A 20,928-nucleotide genomic window follows, 5' to 3' on the forward strand; every position below is an offset into this window, starting at 1 on the left:
GTTCACCACTGCATCCCCATCACCTGGGTTAAAGAAAGTACTTGCTAATTTCTGTTGAATTAATTTGTGTAAAATACCTCATTTTCTCTCATTAGAGAAACAAAGTGCTGCCCTACATAGTAAGGCTAATTAAAGCTAGCGAATCTTCTTTATGTGCAGATAAAGCAGATCCCCCTATAAAACAGGTAGATGGACCTAACCTACATGCAGAGTCATTCTAAATCACTTAAGACTTTACCATTTTAGGCACTGATTTAAGCAGAAAATCAAACTATTGTGAAGTAATAGTTTATGAGTATAATGTAATAGGTTCATTTGTTAAAATCAATAAATGATACATTAAGTCACAGAAAACTCAATATTCACATTACTCAAAATCCTCTCTCCTAAATGATGTGATACTTTCTCATTCAGCATGCCCCTCTTATACCAGACCAATTTCGCTTGCCTTAAATGAACAGGCTTCTAACCTCTTTTAACATAGCCCAATATCACAATGGCTAATAACCAAAAGCTAGCCGTGAGGAAAGGTAGCATCATACACACAAGCCAGAATTTCTAAATCAAGTAAGCTTTTTGTTTTTAACTCTGCGGCACCTGACTCCCTGATTCCAGGTGATGTCAACTATTGAGCTTAGCATAAAGAGGCGCCTCCACCTAATTAATATAAAGGTGTGCTTCGTTTTTTTATTCTAGTGACAGCAGTGCCATCTTAATTGATTCTATCCTACCTACTAGCTGTGAAATCACTACACCTTTGCCATACATGGCAAAGCAGAAATTCCATCTATGCAAATAAAAAATATACTTAAGATTCACAGGAAATCATTTTATCAACTCACTTTAATTTCAACTAAAACTACTTTGACCCCTGAGTAGAAACAACCCAAGTATATAATAGGCATTTAAAAATATCCAAAAAGTGTAAAATGACGTTTCAAGATCATTCTGAAAGAAAAATTCGGTAAAATTAAAAGTAGGAAAAATCATAAAAAGAAAAAGAGAACAACCTAAGATTAACTCATTTTAAAAGACACTTATGTTCTTTAGGACATTTAATTATGTCTGAAGGTCATTTTTTAATAATAGAAGGAGATAGTAATTATTTAGTCTGAAAGATACACTGACTGTAGCCTATTACTTTATTGAAGACCTGGGAACAGCCTGCCTCCCCCAACACACACACAGATGTTTGGTTTGGTAACTCCCACTGGACAGAAACACAGTCCTTGACTATAAACACTAACTGTATGTTTTTTGAAGTCTAAATAGCTGAAAAGTCAGTGGCCAAACTTTTTTTAATTCCAGTTGTTTCATACTATCTGTACACAGTATCATGGAATACATTTTATAAGATATTTTTCAGCCACATGCAGTTGCTCACACCTGTAATCCCAGTACTTTGGGAGGCCAAGGTGGGAGGACCACTTGAGCCCAGAAGTTCAAGAACAGCCTGGGCAACATACCGAGGCCTCATTTCCACTAAAAAAAAAAAAAAAAAAAAAAATTGCTAGGCATGTTGATGTGCGCCTGTGGTCCCAGCTACTCAGGAGGCTGAGGTGGGAGAAACATTTGAGCCCCAGAGGTCAAGTCTGCAGTAAGCTGTGATCATGCCACTGCATCCTAGCCTGGAAAACAGAATGAAGCCCTGTCTCAAAAAAAAAAAAAAAAAAAGACATTTCCCACAACACACCACCCCAATACTATGCCCCAGCCAAACAAAAGGTGTGGGGGAGTTGCTTTTACCTCTATCATCTGTCCACTAGTAACCTATGCCAGGTATAACCTTTAGAAGTATTTAAAAATATCAGTGTATACACATAAAATTTCTCAGAAATCTTTGGCTCTGGCCCATTATAGAGCATACACAGACAAGGAGGCAGCCACTCATACTAGTGGGTTTAGCAGTTTTGTTTTAAATACAAGTCTGGCTTTGCTATTTAGAACTAAGATCAATACCTTTATGACAAATACAAATATACAATCAACTTGAATTGAGAATTCAAAATTAGATCAATCCATAATCCCTTGAAAGACTGTCACCGATCAAAATTAAATTAAAAGGAGGAAGAGCTCTACAGCAATTTGGAGCTAGACTGCAGAAAAACGGCATGAGGTCTGTTAGACTGAGCATAAATCATGAATATTTTGATAGAGAAGCAGTAGTACCAACAGACACACTAGTTCCATCCTCTTTGTGGCCACATTTGTTTCAAAGCAAGTTTCTCTTTTTGAGGTGATAAAAATGTTCTAAAATTGTGGTGACAGTTGCTCAGCTCTGTGAGTATACTAAACACTACTGAATTATATTAAACAGGTAAATTGTATGATGAGTGAATTATATCTTAGTAAAGCCGTTAAATATTTTTTTCAACACAGGATTGTGAAGTCAAATATTGTACACAAAAACAGAGCTCTGATTAGCTGCCAGTAAAAAGATTCCCAGTTTGTTTTAACCTCTAAAGTTTTTTTCCAGTTTAAAATAAACACGCCCACACACACATATACAGACATGCATCTGTGCACACACACATGCACATATGTACACATAGCTTTGGGCATTAAAATATTCAGAAATATGTTCCTTGCTTTTCAATAAGACCTCCTTGAAAAGTGCCTTCTTCAAAATATCTTTCCAACTTTAACACCCTCATCTGATCATTTCTCTGTATTTCTCTAGAATCTGTTTTCTAACATGCCTTTTTTAAATATCATGCTCTCTTATATAATGGCTTCTGTCAGAGACAGAATGAAAGGAAGTGTTGTGGTTAAAAGCATAGACTCAAGAATCAGACTACATGGATTTTATTCCTAGCTCTTATATTTATTAGGTGTGTAACCACAGGCAAGTTATCCAGCATCTATGTGCCTCAGATTCCTCATCTGTAAAGTGGAGCTAGTAATAGTTCCTACCTCATCATATTGTTATATGGTTTAAGTGTATCAATGCATCAGATGCACTTGGAAGGGTCCCAGGCTCATAATGAGTGCAATAATGATTTATTAGTCACTGGCTGGTTGGTAATAATATTAGTATTGGCCGATATCAAATTGACTCATGTTCTCTGTTGCCCCTGGCAAGATTATAACCTATTTCAGGGCAGTGAACACATTTTCTACCTCCTAGTAGAGTGCTTAATGTATAATTGCTTGTTCATAAATGTTTACATGGATACTGTACCTATATGATACCAAAAGTACTTATAAAATTCTTACTAAATCCAAAACTCATTTTGATAAATACCAAATTGTGCAAGAAAGTGTATAGGTATAGAATGTAGGTATCACAACTACTGACATTTTGCTTTAACCCCATCAATTGAAAGGCTACAGATATTAAAGGATCCTTTGGGCTAAAGAGCTTTTAATATCATTAGTACAAAAGCATTGGATTAGAAACTAAAGGCCTACTCTTAGCTCCACCTCACAGGATGCAACCCTTCTGCAATTTACTTAAACTCACTGTGCATATTCCACAGGAATAAACAGAATAAGGACAGTTAATCATGCTTCAAAAGAAAGATGCTCTAAAAATAAAGGGTATTATCTTTATTTAAGGTTTCAGCTAATGACCTAATGGTAGAGTAAGTCTAATTTTTCTAAAATATATATATATTTGACTATTGTCTTTTTATCATCAAATGATACTGAGTATGATAGCTATCTATAAATGTAGGTATCACTGCTAATAAATATTTCATCAATATAGTGAGCTAAGTTTTTCAAGCACTTGGATATACATTATCTTAATAACAGTCACAAAAACCTGTGAATATACAGTATATGACCAATGTGTTACCTGGTCTTTTCCCTTCTGTGCACCTGTGGCATTTCATAACCAAGGATTATCTGTCTCATCATTTGTCTGACATTGGAACCAAAGGGCATCATGTAAGAAAGTAGGAAAGATACATTCATGTACTTTCAACTTAAAAGATTAGTCTATCCCTCTAACATCTAAAGCTGTTCTCAATACTCCATTTAGATTTATCCATTCATCAAAGCTACTATCAAACTTTTATCTTCTCTTAAAGTATTATTTGATTTGCTATTAGAGTAATCATGATAAAAACTTGAAATAACCATAACAACTCAAAATGCATAAAAAGACATTATTCACAACAGAATTATACCTCTTCTCAATGACTTAACTATTACAAATGCTTCAGTATTTTCTTCTTTGGCGACTTAAAATCTGGAACAATTAGCGATAAATCAGAAAAATGTGTGACCTCTGTGATTATCAGAAGACCAAATGTTTTCATGTTTAAAAGACAACATTGTTCATAGTATACGTTATCCTGCATATCCCTTTTCCTTCAAAATGGATATTAAAATTTAAAATCCTATTAAACCAAACAGTATCACATTTAAATAAATATTGGGTTAATTGTATTAAAAACTGACATTTTTCTTGGATTCAATGTGATGCCATATTTGAGTAAGTAATAAGCCAAGCATTCACCGTAAACTTTCTCGTCTGCCAGAAAACTAGTGTTACTTCTAAACAGTCTACTCACCACTTACGAGATGCACATTCGAAAAACAGCATTCCAGCTAGGATTAAGACAATATAAACAAAGAAGACACACAATATCACATTTCTGCTTCATATATGATTGGCAAAGCTCCTATAGTATGCTCCAAGTTATCAACTAATTCAGCCACAAATCGATGAAAATAGTCAATAATAAGTAAAGTTATATTTCATATGTGGCTTAAGTGTGCTTAGCACTCTATATGCGTTATTAATTTAATCTTTAAACTAGATGAGATAGTTGACAAGGGAGATAAACAAGGTTCAGAGAGGTGAAGCAAGTTGCCCAACAAGAGGCAGTCAGGATTTGAACCCAAGCCTATGATTCCAAGGTTCAAGATCATAGCCATTAAGCTCTACTGCCTTTCCACTAAGAAATATCCAAGAGTGAGGCCAGGTGCAGTGGCTCATGTCTGTAATCGCAGCAAATTGGGACGATGAGGATTGCTTGAGCCCAGGACCAGCCTGAGCAACATGGTGAAACCCTGTCTCTACAAAAAATACATAAAATTAGCCAGGCGTGGTGGCATGCACCTGTAGTCCCAGCTACTTGGGAGGCTGAGGTGGGAGGATCAGTTGAACTTGGGAGGTTGAAGCTGTAGTGATCCTTGACTTTGCACCACTGCACTCCAGCCTGAGTGACAGAGTGAGACCCTGTCATCTTAAGAGAAAAAAGAAACATCCAAGAGTGGAACAGAAAACTTTGTTGAAATGATCTTTAGAAATGTATCGCCATTTTTTAAAAGTGGGACCAAGAAACAAAACTCTACAAGCTACAAGCAAAACTCTTATCTCCTTTTACTGAACAGACTGTAAAAGCACTTCACACGTAGACTATAAAGACCATCCATTAATCACAATCCTCTATACCCATGTCCTTACAAGCTTTGAGCAGTAACACAACAATATAACAATGTCAGGCCCTGTGAACTATGCCTGGCATGGAACAACAACAATGAAAGTGGAACTGCAATAATGAAAATCAGTTGAAAGATTTAGTGTTTGACTTACTCCATTTACTTTCATCCCCTTTCTTCACTGCCTTTTTCTTCTTCATCTTTCTCATCTGGAGCAAATTAAACCATCACGTTGTAACAGGCATTCCTCCAATGCTCTGCTGGCCTATTTTCAAAACCATCTCAAACTGTAGAAACCTTTTATCAACCTCAAAGCACATAATCCTTGACAACTTTCTTCTAGTATTAACTATTTCAGTGGCCAGCAATTAACAAAGCAATTTGTATCCTATGTTGTAAATGAAAGCAACTTTAAAGTTAGCAAAAGTGAACTTCAAATCAGTGAGACAGGCAAGTGTGCACAGAACAAGGCAAAGGTTTGACACCAAGAACTGTGCTGCTTTAAGTTCGTGGTCCTTGTGTTCTAATAACCTCTAACTTTTTTTTTTTTTTTTTTTTTTTTGAAACAGGTTCTCACTCCATCACCCAGACTGAAGAGCAGTGGTGTGATTATAGCCCACTGCAACCTTGAACTCCTGGGCTCAAGGGATCCTCCTGCCTAAACGTCCCAAGTAGTTGAGACTATAGGTGTGTGCCTCCATGCCCAGCTAATTTTTTAATTTGTTGTTGTTGTTGTTGTTCTTATAGAGACAGGGTCTCGCTTTGTTGACCAGGATGGTCTTGAACTCCTGGGCTCAAGCAATGCTCCCGCCTAGGCATCCCAAAGTGTTGGGATAACAGGAGTGAGCCACTGCGTCTGGCCTAATAACCTCTAATCTTAAGATATCATTCCCTAGGCAGGTCCTTCTCAGTCACCCTTAGCCATTACCCACCAACATTAAAAACTCTGTAAGAACTCAACACATGTTTAGATTTAGACCATTAGACCAAGGGTAGCCAATATGTACCCTTGAAATTGCGCAACAGAGAAAAACATTAATATCCATTAACTTTTCCACAGGACATCATGGGAATTTATGGCTATGAAAATGTTTGGGTGTTTGACTAAAAGAACAGATTCGGGCAGTACAGCACCACCTCAGTGTTTTCCAAAGGGTCATCTCAGGGTTACCACAGCTGTCCTTGTAAGCAGAGACTTTCTCTGAAATATTGGGGTTTACCTCAAATTTTCTATGAATATTGTGTTCTAAGGCAAATTCATGTATCTGAATTTGCTTAAAGATTTTTAAATAGCTACCAGTTAACGTTCTCCTAAATCTCTGTGTAAAACAGATGCTTCAAGAAAATACAAGCTGCTTTATTTTGCGGCTCCTGGGTGCACTACCTTGTCACCACCCTGCTCAATCAGTACATGTGCTCCACTTTGAAGGACCCAAAGTAATGGAAAGAGCACTAGATAGAGATTCTGTTTGTTTAGACTAGCACAATGCTTGGAATATAATAGGCACTTAATAAGTATTTGTTGAATGAATTGGCAGGATGGTTTCAAGGACTAGTTTTCAACTGCAAGAAAATTGCAGAAAAAATCCTTTGAGACATATAATTACTAGCAACCCCACAAAAGTAAAGAAAAAAAAAAACAGGCCAGGTACGGTGGCTCATGCCTGTAATCCCAATACTTTGGGAGGCCACGGCATGAGGATCACTTAAGGCCAGGGGTTCAAGACCAGCCTGGGCAGCATAGTGAAATATCTCTACCAAAAACAAAAACTTAAGAAAATATACCAATTGTATATTGGTAAAGAACAAGAAAATCCATTTTGTTTTAGTTTAGTCAGAAAAGAAAATGCTGTCAAGATGTTATATAAAGATAATACCATGGGGGGTTGTGTTAAGATAATTAAAACCCAGTTCATATCATGGACACCAAGAAGAGTTTTCAATTAACTCTTGGGTTTTCCTTTGCATGTTTTTAATCTTAATGATGTCAAGTTTACAGAGGAAAATAAAGAATTGTAACGCACACTCATGTTCCCATGTAACCATGCAGGGCGCTGGGGCTAAGGAAGGTCAGGAATCATGTCTCATTTGTTTTCTACCTTTCTCTTGCTTTTTTTTTTGTTGTTGTTGTTGTTGTTGAAATTGAGTCTCACCCTGTCACCAGGCTGGAGTGCAGTGGCACGATCTTGGCTCACTGCAACCTCTGACTCCCTGGCTCAAGCGATTCTCCTGCCTCAGCCTCCCGAGTAGCTGGGATTACAGGCACATGCCACCACACCCAGCTCATTTTTGTATTTTTAGTAGAGACAAGGTTTCAGCATGTTGGCCAGGATGGTCTCGATCTCCTGATCTCATGATCCACCCGCCTTGGCCTCCCAAAGTGCTGGGATTACAGGCGTGAGCCACCATGCCCGGCTTTCTCTTGCTTTTAATACAGATTTCTATACACATTAGCAGTTCAACAAATGTTCAACAACTACAAAAAAAAATAAGTGTCTAATCACATTAAATAAATTCTTAACTGAATTTCTTACCCTCGCCCCCACAAAAGACTCTCTTGTGCTAAAGAAGCATAGTTTGGTTTAAATAACAACAGAAAAACAAAAAGTAAAGTGCTCTGAATGGTATCAGATGAGAGTACCAACAGACGAGTCTTGGCTCATTTCAATTACATGACCCTGCCATATCTATTTCCCTATGACATGAGGACCATTCAGCGAGTCCTCTATTCACAGAGTTACTGCATGAGTCAATCAGTACATATTTACATGGTAACTATTATGAGCAAGCTATTGTGGAAAGATAAAGTAGTTTATTTACCTCCCTAATCACCACCCACAGCAACAACATACTATGTGCAAGGCCCTGATTGAAGCAGTTTACTGCAAGGTGTACAATCTCATTTTAAAATCTTGGTGCCAGATGTGTTTCTGAATTTAGGAATGTCCAAAGCTTTAGACAGGAAATAAACTTCATATACCATATGTTATGTAATACACCATTAGGGTCTATGGTGCAACCCCATAAACATATTAGCAATTCTATAGCAAAACAAAATAAAGATCAACATTAAGTAGAATAAAGACTATAAATATCCTATGCCAGTTTAAGTCAGGTTTTGCCACCACATGAGTTTTGGCATCTAAGTTACCAAATAACATTTTTATCAGTTTTCAGAGCTTTTGAAATTTAAAAATTGCAAACAAATTGTGGGCCTAGGCCAGGGGAGGTGGCTCACGCCTGCAATCCCAGCACTTTGGGAGCCCAAGATGGGTGGACCACCTGAGGTCAAGAGTTTGAGACCAGCCTCGCCAACACGGTGAAACCCGTCTCTACTAAAAATAAAAAGTTAGGCCAGGAGCAGTGGCTCACGCCTGTAATCTCAACACTTTGGGAGGCCGAGGCGGGTGGATCATGAGGTCAGGAGATCGAGATCATCATCACTATCATGGTGAAACCCCGTCTCTACTAAAAATACAAAAAATTAGCCTGGTGTGGTGGCACGCACCTGCAGTCCCAGCTACCCGGGAGGCTGAGGTAGGAGAATCACTTGAACCCGGGAGGCAGAGGTTGCAGTGAGCCGGGATCATGCCACTGCACTCCAGCCTGGGCAACAGAGCCAGACTCCGTCTCAACAAAAAAAAAAAAAAAAAGAAAGAAAGAAAGAAAGAAAAAGAAAAAGTGGGCCTAGCTAATTCATGTAATCTTAGCAAGTACCATAAGAGGCAAGTTCTATTATCCCTTTTTTACATATAAGATAACTGAGGTACAGAGAGGTTTACTAACTCACCCAGTGTCCCACAACTATTAAGTCTCCTAGCTGGAATTGAAACCTAGGTGGCCTAGTTCCAGAGCTTGAACTCTGAACAAGTATGCTCTACAACCTCTCTCAGAAACCACTTCAGAACACCAGACAAACACATGAAAAGTATATCAAAAAATTAATAGGAGAAACATCACAAGACAGCATTTATTCATTATTCAATAACTATTTATAAAGTGCATACCATGTGCTGGGTGCTCAGAATATAACAGTGAGCGAACCAGATAAGGTCTAGGTGGCCTTCATGAAGCCAGAGGCAAGTGGGGAGATGGCCAGGCACCAAAATAAGCATAATTATGACACAACAGGGCAAGTGCTGTTCACCTTCAGATGGGGAGATCTAGTTCAATGAGGAATAGTGTAATAGGACCTGGGATTCCAAATGACAAAAAAGAAAGACAAGGCATCCATTTGACAAGCACCTACTGTGCACCTACTCTATGCCAGGAATAATGCTAAGCACAAAAGTTCCAAACTGGGGAAAATCAGTTTAAACCAATAGAGATTTGTGAAAGAGAATAATAAGGACATATGGGAAAGTAGGCTGGGATCAAATCATGGAGGATCCTTGCTTGAGTGGCTCAGTTAAGGAGGAAGTTGACCCTGCAGGCACTGATCAAGGTTATTTTGCATGTTATTCCCCCACAATATTAGGATTTACTCCTGTGGAATGTCAATAATCATCTGCATTCCTATTTGGGACCAACTAGACCTCAAAGCTGGATTGCTTTCAAGGAAGGGCTTAGGGCAATAAATTCATTGAAGCTTCAGGAAACACAGTAGCCCTAATCTCTCAAGGAATAAAAGTATGGCCATTTGAAAATGTTGGAGAGGCAACAGGTAAAAGAAAATGATAAGCCCTTCTTAAAATTCCAAAGGCCCTTTCTAAAACCTAGGTTATTCCTTTACACACAAATAAAATGTCCAACCTTCCAAAGGAAACATATTTCCATGAGAAAATAAGACATCATTCTTTGAAAAATAAATTCTTAAGTTGAACAATGATCTGATTTTTAATAAAGTTGGTGACAACTTACCTTGTAGCACAAGTCACAATGTGACAGTGGAAAGTAAACTGCCTTTTAACATACTCACCTCAGTGTTCCCATTCCCCCATCCCCTTACCAAAACAGAGTAGAGGAACTGGATTACATGATTATTTAGCATATTGATCATACAGTTTTTTTTTTATTCTCAGGTATTAATATAAATGACTGAGTGAGTAGACATTCTATTTATCCTCTGCAAAACTTTTTTTTAATTTCCTTGGATAATTTTTTTAAGCCAATGACCTTCCCCAGGAAAGACTCTTCAGTGGCTTCCTATTGTTCTAAGAATCAAACCCAAATTCTTTCTCAGGACCTCCAAGTCCTATTTATCTGTTATTGAGCTGCTTCTAGGCTCTGTAACATCTTCTTTAATCACTATCAGCTCACGAGGATCCAGTCATGCTGACTTGCTTTCTGCTCTTCAAAAACGCCAAGTCTCTTTTTCCCCCCTCAAGGCCTTGGCTCTTACTCTTCTCTCTGCAAGAATGTTATCTGGGGAATGTTCTCCCAGATTCTGACAAGGTAGGCCTATTCTCTCTTCTCTTTCAGGTCTCTGCTCAATCATCTTCTCTGAGAGGCCTTTCCTGACTTCCGACACTAAAATAGGCCCTTCCTAGTTATCTGTATCATATTCCCCTACTTATTGTCATTGCTGTTACTACAGTCTATAAGGATCTTCTTCATTTGTTTGCTTGTTTATTGTCTATATTCTCTGGTAGAATATAAGCACTGTGATACTCCACAAGAGCAAAGATCATGCTTTATGAGGTTTATCATTGTGCCTAATACAGGGCCTTGGCACACAAGTACCAAATAGATTTTGTAAAATGAATTAGTAAATGAATGAATGATACAAAAAAAACTGATTGTTATGAATATCAGTAACTTGAGAAAGCCGTTCTTATAATTTTGAGATATTTTCTCTAGGGCTATTCATTTCTCTACAGTCTTTCCACATTTTCTGAAATAATTCCTGGAAATTTGTTGTATTATTTCATAGCAATAAAAATACATCGGTTTCAATCAGTGGATTTAAGAAAAAAATATTTTCAAGAGGTTTTAGTGGCTTACCAAACATCAATAAAAATCAAACAATTTGAAAATTGGTCAGTCTCATTTCACTACCGCAAGTCAAATTACATGAAGAGAATGTGAAATGTAAATAAAATGAGAAAGAAGATAATCCAATAAATAAGTGCAGTTACATTTAGTAATAACAGAAATATCTAGTCTGATAATCTCTAGGTGTACCAGATGGACTATCAAACACATATTGAGTCATATTGAAGATTCAGAGCAAAATGTTTATGGCTAATTCACATCCACCTTTATTCTTTTCCTGGCAAATACAGTCTTACTATGCAATCACATTACTAGCAATCTTAGCTTAGATTTTGTATCAATAACAATCATGAAAAGAAAAAAGTAAGAAAATAGTATAAACTCTTTTCCTTGAAAAAGTTGTAAGTTTTTATGTCTTTTGAGAATGGTTTGCTAAGAAAATTACAGATTTAGAAAGGTGGGCCTATTAGAATAAGTACCCTTTCCCTACTACATTCCATTTTTTAATAAACCTCAAGTAAACCCAGGAATTTACCAAATCAATTGGGAAACTACAAATCATCTGCAAGTTATCTAACTAAATGGATAAGCAATAGGCTTTACTTTTCTTGTGAAAACTACTTTCTTCAGAACATCAACTAAGCCTTATATAATCACACGACACTTTTTGAAGTGTGTTTATAAAAATGGCAAATTAAAAACCTTGGGCTTTTTAATAATTGAAGCTCTTATTTATCTGTTTTTTAAATACATCATTTGATGCTGCAGCAGAAACTACTCTCATCTCACTGCCATAAGAAGTGCCACCGGGACAGTGAAATTTAGCCATTATCTTCATTCACAACCTGGTTTCTTCTGAGATTGCTGCCAATTAGTGCACACTGTGTCAATGGCAACACTAGGTCACACATCAGGCAAACAACTCTTTTACCGTTAAGTATGAGGCTATTAATAAGAACTTGCAGTTAAGGGAGCTAATATTTTTAGATGTAAAATGATGTCATAAATGCTGAATTATTTCATTTTTCTCAGTTTTTAAATTTGAACACTAGATACAGCCTATTTCCAAAAACACAGCTGCATATGTCAGCATGTGCTTGTTCACTGGTATTTGCCTCCACTGTGTGCTTCTCCATTCAGTTTTCTTCACACACTAATTGCAGTATGGAAGTGAGCAAATGAACCTCAGTATGGGAGCTAACACCACAACTACATGGGGAGAAAGTGATATCCCTAAGAGTGAGTAGTCTTTTTTGTAACTACGTGGTTTTAAAATACGCTGCTTTTAGACGGTTTATACAAATATGAAATCTACTGTTAAGAAACTGTGGCTTCAAAAAAATAATAAATTTTTTAAAAAGCAGGTGCTCTCCAGAGACAGTTTTAAATTCCAGCGTTTCTTAGTCTCCATTCAATGTGCTTAGTTGCCAGCCTATGCTAACTTGAACGACTTTATCCCAAACCACTAAAGTCCTCTGACTACATTAAAACTATGAACATCCCAGTTTACAATTAGAGAAATGGAGCCAGGCATCACAAGCCCCACCAATCCTCTCTCTCAGGCCTGTTCAGCAGCCAGGGAATAATCAGATTTAGGACCATGTACGAAAATTGCGTACAAACATATATACATACATTTTAAGTGACTATTGTTCTTGGGCTAAGTTAATGAAACCTAGAAAGAAACTTTAAAGTTCCCTAGTTGATATTTACTAAGGCTATTTAGTGAAGGGATGATCTCATCACTTTCAGTAAACTGTAGCCTAGACTATAAGCCTCCACGAAAATCATTAGTCAACTGTGATTAAACAAGCAAACAAAAAAAAAGTCAAAATATTCAGAGCTGAAGACATTCAGAGCGAAGTTAAAAGCTTCGAGGAAGAAGAGGAGTGTGCTCCTGACTTGGGAGCCAGGAGAGGAGCCTCCTAAGTAAGAAGCTTCTGAAGGAAGAGATGGATTAGGAGGCACAAAGCAGAAACTGTTAGAGGGCAAGAGACAGTGGGGCCGGGGCGGGCAGAGGGACCCCAGACCGTCAGGGCAGCAACAGCGAGGCCCAGAGAAGAAAATCTTGGAGAGATGACAAAGAAGCACAGGAAAGCCGGCTTCTGGGGTCCTAGAAAAACCCAGGCGTCCGACGGAGCCAGAAGGACCGGGAGAACGGGATGCGAAGGTGTAAGGATGAGGGCGCGCACCAGCACGCGGGAGAAAAAGAGGGGGCGGCGGGCAAAACGAAGCTGGTTCCCTGCTCCTCTACTCCTCTGCCCCTGGTACAGATCGCAACTCCTCGCCGCGCACCGCGCAGCGCCAGGTCCGGAGGCAGGGAAGCGGCTGATGGAGCCCCTGTGACTTCGGGACCCTGCCTCACCTTGCTCGCCGCGTCCTGGCGTCGCGCCGCTTGTCCGCCGGGTGCTGCGCTCCGAGGGCCAAAGAGGGAGTCTCGCGGCGCAGCCGGGGCTCCCTCCTGCTGCGAGGCACCAGCACCCGCACCTTCGCACCCTCTGCTAGTCCCGGCCACTTCACCCTGTCCTGGCGCAAGCGGAGAGCACGGACCCTAACCCGAATGCCGCTCCAGTTATTTTCAAAACTCCCCGTTCCAGGCTTCCCGGGAATAGGAGCTGAGCTACTGCGGCCGCAGCGGCAGAGCCTCCGCCTGACCTCACCAGGGTGTGGGGGGGACTGCTGAGGGAGGGGGGGCGGGAACCCAGTTGGGGAGGGAGGGGGCAGTGGGGGGAGGGAGCGCGCGGGCGGGGGAAACATGGCGGCGGGGGTGGCCCCGGCGGCGCCTGCGCGGGAGGCAGGGTGGCGGGGAGCTGTGGCTAGGACAGTGTGTGGGGTCCCAACGGAACTCCCGGGCTGTAGCCAAAGCTTGACAGGGCTGGACCCTGAAGCTGAATGACCGCTAAGTGGCCCTCACGCCTCCGAACCCGGGAGGGTCGAGTGTGAGCCCACATGGCTTCTAGTGCCGGGAGGCAGAGAAAGTGAAAAGTGTCAAGTATCCAAGGACAACAGTGCAGCCGCCCTGGGTGAGCCACTCCAAGGAGGTCCACCCGTGCATTCTGCCAGCCGTGGCCTCGGCCTCCTCATAGTCACGGCAGGGCCCCGGCAAAGGGTGTGCTCTGGAAGCGGTGCCACCTCACCTCAGTGGGGCCCACGTCTCAAAATAAGCCTGACCCAGGCTCTCACACAAATACCACTCTTCTGGTGGGATAAGCGCTTCATCCCTCCCCCTCCCTGCTGCAGTACACAACATTAAGAAAGAGGAAGGATAAAAACTACAAATAACCGTTTAACATTTTACTGAGCGTCTGCTATGAACCAAGCACTGAAGCTTCAACTTACCTAATTCACAGCTACTCTGTAAGTTACACACTATTGTCTCCATTTTACAAGTGACAAAACTGAGGTGTATAGGTTAAGCAAGTTGCCAGAGGTTACGTAAATAGTGACAGAGCGGGACTCAGGATCCCAAGCGGTGTGATTCTGGCACCCAGGCTCTTAACTATGCGACCTGCTTCCCAACTCTGGTGGGACTGCTCTTCTAAGTCAGAATCTTGATTCTGTTCTATCAGCCTAGCCCCCAACAAAAACCCCCGTCAAGCCTGTTTTTCCCCTTGCTTGTCTTCTATTCATTCTTTGCCTTCTTGACGGTTACAGCCTGGGGCCACCTTCTTACACCTCTTCCTTTGCCCTTCCTTGCCTTTCTACTTATAATTCCAGACTCCTCCTTGGGAAAATAAAGGGAGTTTGCTCTTAGCAACCAGTTTAATCACTGTTGTGATTTTTTTCTTTGGCTGTTTTTTGGTTTTTTTTTTAAGGAAGTGATGCGGTGAGTGTGGAATCTTTATGTTTTCTAGGATTTCTCCCTCTGGGATCTGAGATCTTCAACATTGCTGACTTTGTATTTCAACTTACATACACTGAAATTCTAGTAGAAGGTTTTAGGTAAATTTGAGAATAATCAGCTACTCAAAAACTTGCTAGAACTAAAGATAATACCACATTGTTGGACTTTACCAAATATTCAAAGAACTCCAAATATACATAGAATTTGCATTATTACCTTTTACCTGCAAGTGTATTGAACCCAATTCCCCTTTGTTAACAGGAATGCATCCATTGGCTTCTCCACTATGCTTATTCAATAATTATTGTACAGCTACCTTACACACTAAATGCTTATTAGGTAGAAAGCACCTTTTACAGAAGTTTACAATCTGACTGAGGTGATATATTTCAAGCAATCACTTTTAGCATGTATCAAAAACCTGGCACATAAGTTTAAAATAAAAAAAGTACAAACTGAGCTGGTGTACACTCGAGTCACTGCTTTATCCTGCCATTAAAAGGTTCAAGTGGGGTTAGTTTATAATAAGTTTCTCCCACAGAAAGGCCAGTAAAAATGGGACAATCCAGTGTGGCCAAGCAGGCCTTATCTACACAAAGAGAAAACCCTCATAGCAAGGTTGTTGAGATGGGGGCAACTACAGGATCTGCATTTGAACTACCAGTAGCTTGCACAGATTCTCAGTTAAAGAAGAAGAAGAAGAAGGAGAAGGAGAAGGAGAAGAAAAAAAAAGAACTGGCAGTAAGATATTACAAATATACTTATCCAATAGAAGTCCATTGCTGTTTGTTTGGGTTCAGGTGCTTTATCTGAATACTTAATCTACTGGATAGAGCACTAGACTTGGAGTCAGAAGACAATTTATGTGCTATGTGACATTAAGTTAGTGCTCTGAGAGTGTTTTCCCAAATTTCCAGTGGGGAGTAAAATAATACTGGTCTGATATGCCCCACAGCATTGTTTAGGATTTCAAATAAGATAACCTATGGGAGAGTAAGTTGTATTTGGAGAAATGGTCTTTAAAGAGGTAATTCAGTTAAAGTGATGTCTCTAAGATGGGCCCGAATCCAATATGACTGCTGTCCTTTTAAGAAGAGTTTAGGACTTAGACATATATGCACACAGAGGAAAGACCATGTGAGGATGCAGTGAGAAGGCAGCCATTTGCAAGACAAGGAGGGGCTTCAGAAGAAACCAAACCTACCAACACCTCGATCTTCTAGAATTACAAGGAAATAAATTTATGTTGTTTAAGTTACCCAGTCCATGGGGTTACACTTTGTTATGGCAGGTCTAGCAAATGAATACAATGGGGAGCATTTCAAATGCCAGCTAGAGTATACGCTGACTTCGTTATTGTTCGTTGCTAAAAACACACACATTAATTATCTGTTTCCATGTGTCAGGAGTCCAGGTATGGTTTAGCTGGGTGCACTGCTCAGGGTCTCACAAGGCTGCAATCAAGCTTTTGGCTGGGCTGTGTCCTCATGTGGAGCTCAGAATCTTCTTCCAAACTCATTCAGATTGTTGGCCAAATTCAGTTCCTTGCAGTTACAGAATTAAGACCCGTAGCATTTACTGGCTTTAGAGGCAGCCCCTCTCCATTAGCAGTTGACAACATGGTTGTTCTGCTTAGCCAAGGCCAACAGAAAAACTTCTTTCTCCTCAGGAGGGGTCTAGTGCCTCTTTTAAGGTCTTTTACCAGATTAAGTCAGGCCCTCCCAAGATTATCACCCTTTTGATTAATTCAAAAATTAACTGTGTGCCTTGATTACATCTGCAAAATCTCTTCATCTTTGCCACATAATATAACCTAATCACAAGAGTGATAGCCCAGCATATTCACAGGTCTCAACCACACCGAAGTGGAGAATGTATAACAGGAGACAAGAATCTTGGGACCATCTTAGAATTCTGCCTACCATGCCCCAAATATTTGACAGCACCAATTAATTATACAATTATAAAAATTAACTAACAGACCATACAGGCAGATGTGGGCACACACATAACATACATACAAACACACACACACACACACACGCACACCCCCAAAGTGCACAGAGCTGGTAGCTGATCTCTAATCAGTCTAAAAGCATTTGCAAGCTTGCTGTGTGCCTAATGTGAAACTAAAAGATTTCAACTGCATTAACTCTGATTAAATAACAAATTGAAAACTATTTAGGATACATTTTGTCTCTCTGGTAAATTTGCGTTTCTTCAAAACACTCATCTCATCAATTATTGAATGGAACCTATTATTGAATGGAATCTATTTTTTAAAAAACCCTCACAGGGCTTTGGGTAGCATACACAGAAGGGTCTTGCTTTAGAAGTTAGAGATAAATCTGACTAAAGAGGTGCAAGACCTGTCCTGAAAACTTTAGGCTTGAATAAATGTAGAGATATACTGTATTCATAGGGCAGAAGAATTGATATCATTAAGATGTCAATTCACTCCTAATTGATCTATAGTTACAGCACAACCCCGATCAAAGTCCTAGCTGGCTTTTTCTGTAGAAATCAACAAGCTGATTCTAAAGTTCATATGGAAATGGACTAAAATAGCCAAAACAACTTTTAAAAAGAGCATTAGGGGGATAATACTACCTGATTTCAATTTTTACTGTAAAGCTACAATATTCAAGACAGTGTAGTATTGATCAATGAAACAGAATAGAGTCCATAAGCAGACCCACAACATATATGGGCAAGTGATTTTCAACAAATATTCAAAAACAATACTTCTTTCCATAGTGAGTACACCAATTTACATTGCCACCAACATTCTCCACATCCACATCAATACCTGTTATTCATCCTTTCTATAATAGCCATTCTGACAGCTGTGAGGTAATATTTCACCGTGGTTTTAATTCGCATTTCCCTTGATGATTAGAGATTTTCAACATTTTTAAATATATTTATTGGCGATTTGTATCTCTTCTTTTGAGAAATGTCTGTTCAGATCCTTTTCCCCGCTCTGGGTATATATTCAAAGGAATTGAAATCAGTATGTTAAAAAGATATCTGCACTCCAGTGTTTATTTCAGCATTATTCATAGTAGTTTAGTAGTCAAAACATGGAAGCAATCTAATAATCCATCGATGAATGAATGGATAAAGAAAATGTAGTATATATACACAATTAAATACTATACAACCTTAAAAAAAGAAATTCTGTCATTTGCATCCATGACAACGTGGAAAGAATTGGAGGAAATTATGCTAAGTGAAATAAGCCAGACATAGACAATACTGTATGATCTCACTCATATGTGGAATCTAAAAAAGTCAATCTCATAGAAACAGAAAGTAGAAAAGTGGTTATCAGAGGCAGGGGAAGGAGTAGGAAGCATGGGGAAAGTGAAGATGTTGATCAAAGGGTCCAAAGTTTCAGTTAGACTGGAGAATAAGTTTTAGTGACCTATTGCATGGCATAGTGACCGCAGCTAATAGTGTATATTTCAAAACTGCCAGAATAGATTTTTAAAATTCTCTCCTCCCACAAAAAAAAAAAAGATGAGTTGGTGAGGTGATGGATATGTTACTTATCTTGATTAAATCTTTCTATAATGTATACATAGACCAAAACCTCACATTGTATCCCACAAATATACACAAGTATTTTTTGTCCATTTAAAAAATTTAAAGGCAATTCAGTGGAGAAAGGATAGCTTTTTTCAACAATGGTGCTGGAACAACTGGACATCCATGTGAACTAAGATCCACACCTAATACCATCTACAAAAATTAACTCAAAATGCATCAAAGACCTAAATGTAAAATCTGGAGCTATAAAATTTCCAGAACTTTGGCAAAAACCTTTGTGACCTTGGGTTAAGCCAAGATTTTTTAGCTGTAACACCAAAAGCATGATCCACAAAAAGACAAATTAATAAGTTGAACTTTATCAAAATTGAAAAGAAACAACTCTTCTATAAAAGACACTGTTGACAGAAAGAAAAAAGAAACTACAGACTGGTAGAAAATATGCAAAAATCATATCTAATATTAAAAGACTTGCATACAGAATAAAGAACCTTCAAATCTCAATAACAAGAAGATGAACAACAAATTAAAAATAAAAACAGGTAAACTATTTGAACAGACACCACTAAAGAAGATATATCAAAAAAGCATGACAAACAAGCACATGAAAAGATTCTCAACATCATTAGTCATTAGGGAAATGCAAATCAAAGCCACAATGAGATAACACTACAATGTACTAGAATACCTAGCACTAAAAAGAATAATTGTAATAAGTTTCTGCAAGGAACTACAACTCTCATATGCTGCTACTGTGAATGAAAAATGGTACACTCATTTTGGAAAATAGTTTGGCAGTCTTTTAAAAAGTTAAACATACACCTCCCATATCATCCAGACATTCCACTCCTAGGTACTTACCCAAGAAAAATGAAAGCATATGTCCATACAAAGACTTGTACATTAATATTCATAGCAGATGTATTAGTTATTAGCTAAAAATAGAAACAACCCAAAAGTCCATCAACAAGTGAAGTGATAAACTAGTACATCCATAAACTGGAATACTACCCAGCCATAAAAAGGAATGAATGTACTACAATATGATATGCATAACAATATGGATGAATCTCAAAATAACTATATCCAAGCGAAAGATGCCACACAAAAAAGTATTCGGTGTATTATTTCATTTATATAAAAGTCTATAAAATGAAAATGAATCTGTAGTGATAGAATGCAGATCAGTGTTTGCCTTGGGGTGAGATTGGAGGGAGGGCAGAAAGGACAATTGGGTACAAGGGAATTTTTGGGATGATAAGTATATTCCTTATTGCTTTTATGGTAATGTTTTCACAAAACATGTCAATATTTATCAAATTGTACACTTTAAATATGCACAGTTTATTGTATGTCAGTGATACCTCAATAAAGCTGTTAAAATTAGTCATGTGCCTTGACAAACTGCAGTATCTCTAGTTTACTCCCTTTTTGTGAACAAGAATACAAAGACAGGAATACAGGCAAGGCTCAGGAATGGTTTGGAATCAGGGACTAGAGTGCTGGAAGGACTATCTCTGTCTCTTTTCTGCACAGTACCAGGAAATCTATTTCATTATTCTCTTTTATCACAGATGGGGATTTTATGCTTTCCCGGCTGCATGATAGGACTCAGTTGGTCACATATCCCTGGGTTTTATCTCCTCTATTCAACAGACCAGACAGACTGAGGCTGAAATCTCTGAAACCTAACTCTATATTCCATTGGAGTTATCTCTGACTGGCCATTTTGGTATCAGGTACCCAGTTCTGGATCAATGAACTAATCTCTGGCCTAGATTGAATCTAAACTAGATGGAGAAAATCTTAGCATAGCTGTTAAGAATTTGGGAAAACAAGCCGGGCATGGTAGCTCACACCTATAATCCCAGCTAGCAGGGAGGCTGAGGTAGGAGGATCACTTGAGGCTAGGAATTGGAAACCACCCTGAGCAACACAGCAAGACTCTGTCACAATAATAATAATAATAATAATAATAATAATAATAATAACTTGAGGACATAGTGGTCATGACTTCAAGTCAGTATTGAGGTTTCAGTTAGCTCCAAGAAGGCTTTTGTTATTTGCAACCAAAAGAGTTCTAACAAAATCACCTAGCATTTGTAATGGAGATATACGGTAAAAGCTAGAGACATCAAGTAGGCAACCACAATTTCTAAGGTCTCACCAAAAGACCTCCTGAGGCCTCCTCTTGCTATAAAAAA

General features: G+C 38.9%; 2 protein-coding genes across 15 annotated transcripts in view; one reads left to right on the top strand and one right to left on the bottom strand.

Moving 5' to 3' along the window:
* Window positions 1-20,928, bottom strand: part of KLHL13 (kelch like family member 13) — a 424,794-nt gene that overhangs the window by 180,538 nt on the left and 223,328 nt on the right. For 11 of the 14 annotated variants that reach the window (XM_077989496.1, XM_015128070.3, XM_077989504.1 and 8 more), the window contains exon 1: window positions 13,694-13,986. The exons of 2 other annotated variants lie outside the window; for them this stretch is intronic. The gene's annotated coding sequence lies outside the window, so the exon portion shown is untranslated. Of the gene's footprint in view, window positions 1-13,693; window positions 13,987-14,465; window positions 14,529-20,928 lie in introns of those variants that run through there. One more of the 14 variants, XM_077989502.1, reaches the window with a different exon arrangement.
* On the top strand, window positions 5,933-13,953 carry LOC144338795 (uncharacterized). Its single transcript, XM_077989508.1, has 2 exons — window positions 5,933-6,148; window positions 9,362-13,953. Exon 2 carries the CDS (start codon window positions 13,491-13,493, stop codon window positions 13,881-13,883), a length of 393 nt encoding a protein of 130 aa, XP_077845634.1. The 5' UTR covers window positions 5,933-6,148; window positions 9,362-13,490; the 3' UTR covers window positions 13,884-13,953.

The sequence above is a fragment of the Macaca mulatta genome, chromosome X (genome assembly GCF_049350105.2).
Source record: "Macaca mulatta isolate MMU2019108-1 chromosome X, T2T-MMU8v2.0, whole genome shotgun sequence".
NCBI classification, from domain to species: Eukaryota; Metazoa; Chordata; class Mammalia; order Primates; family Cercopithecidae; genus Macaca; species Macaca mulatta.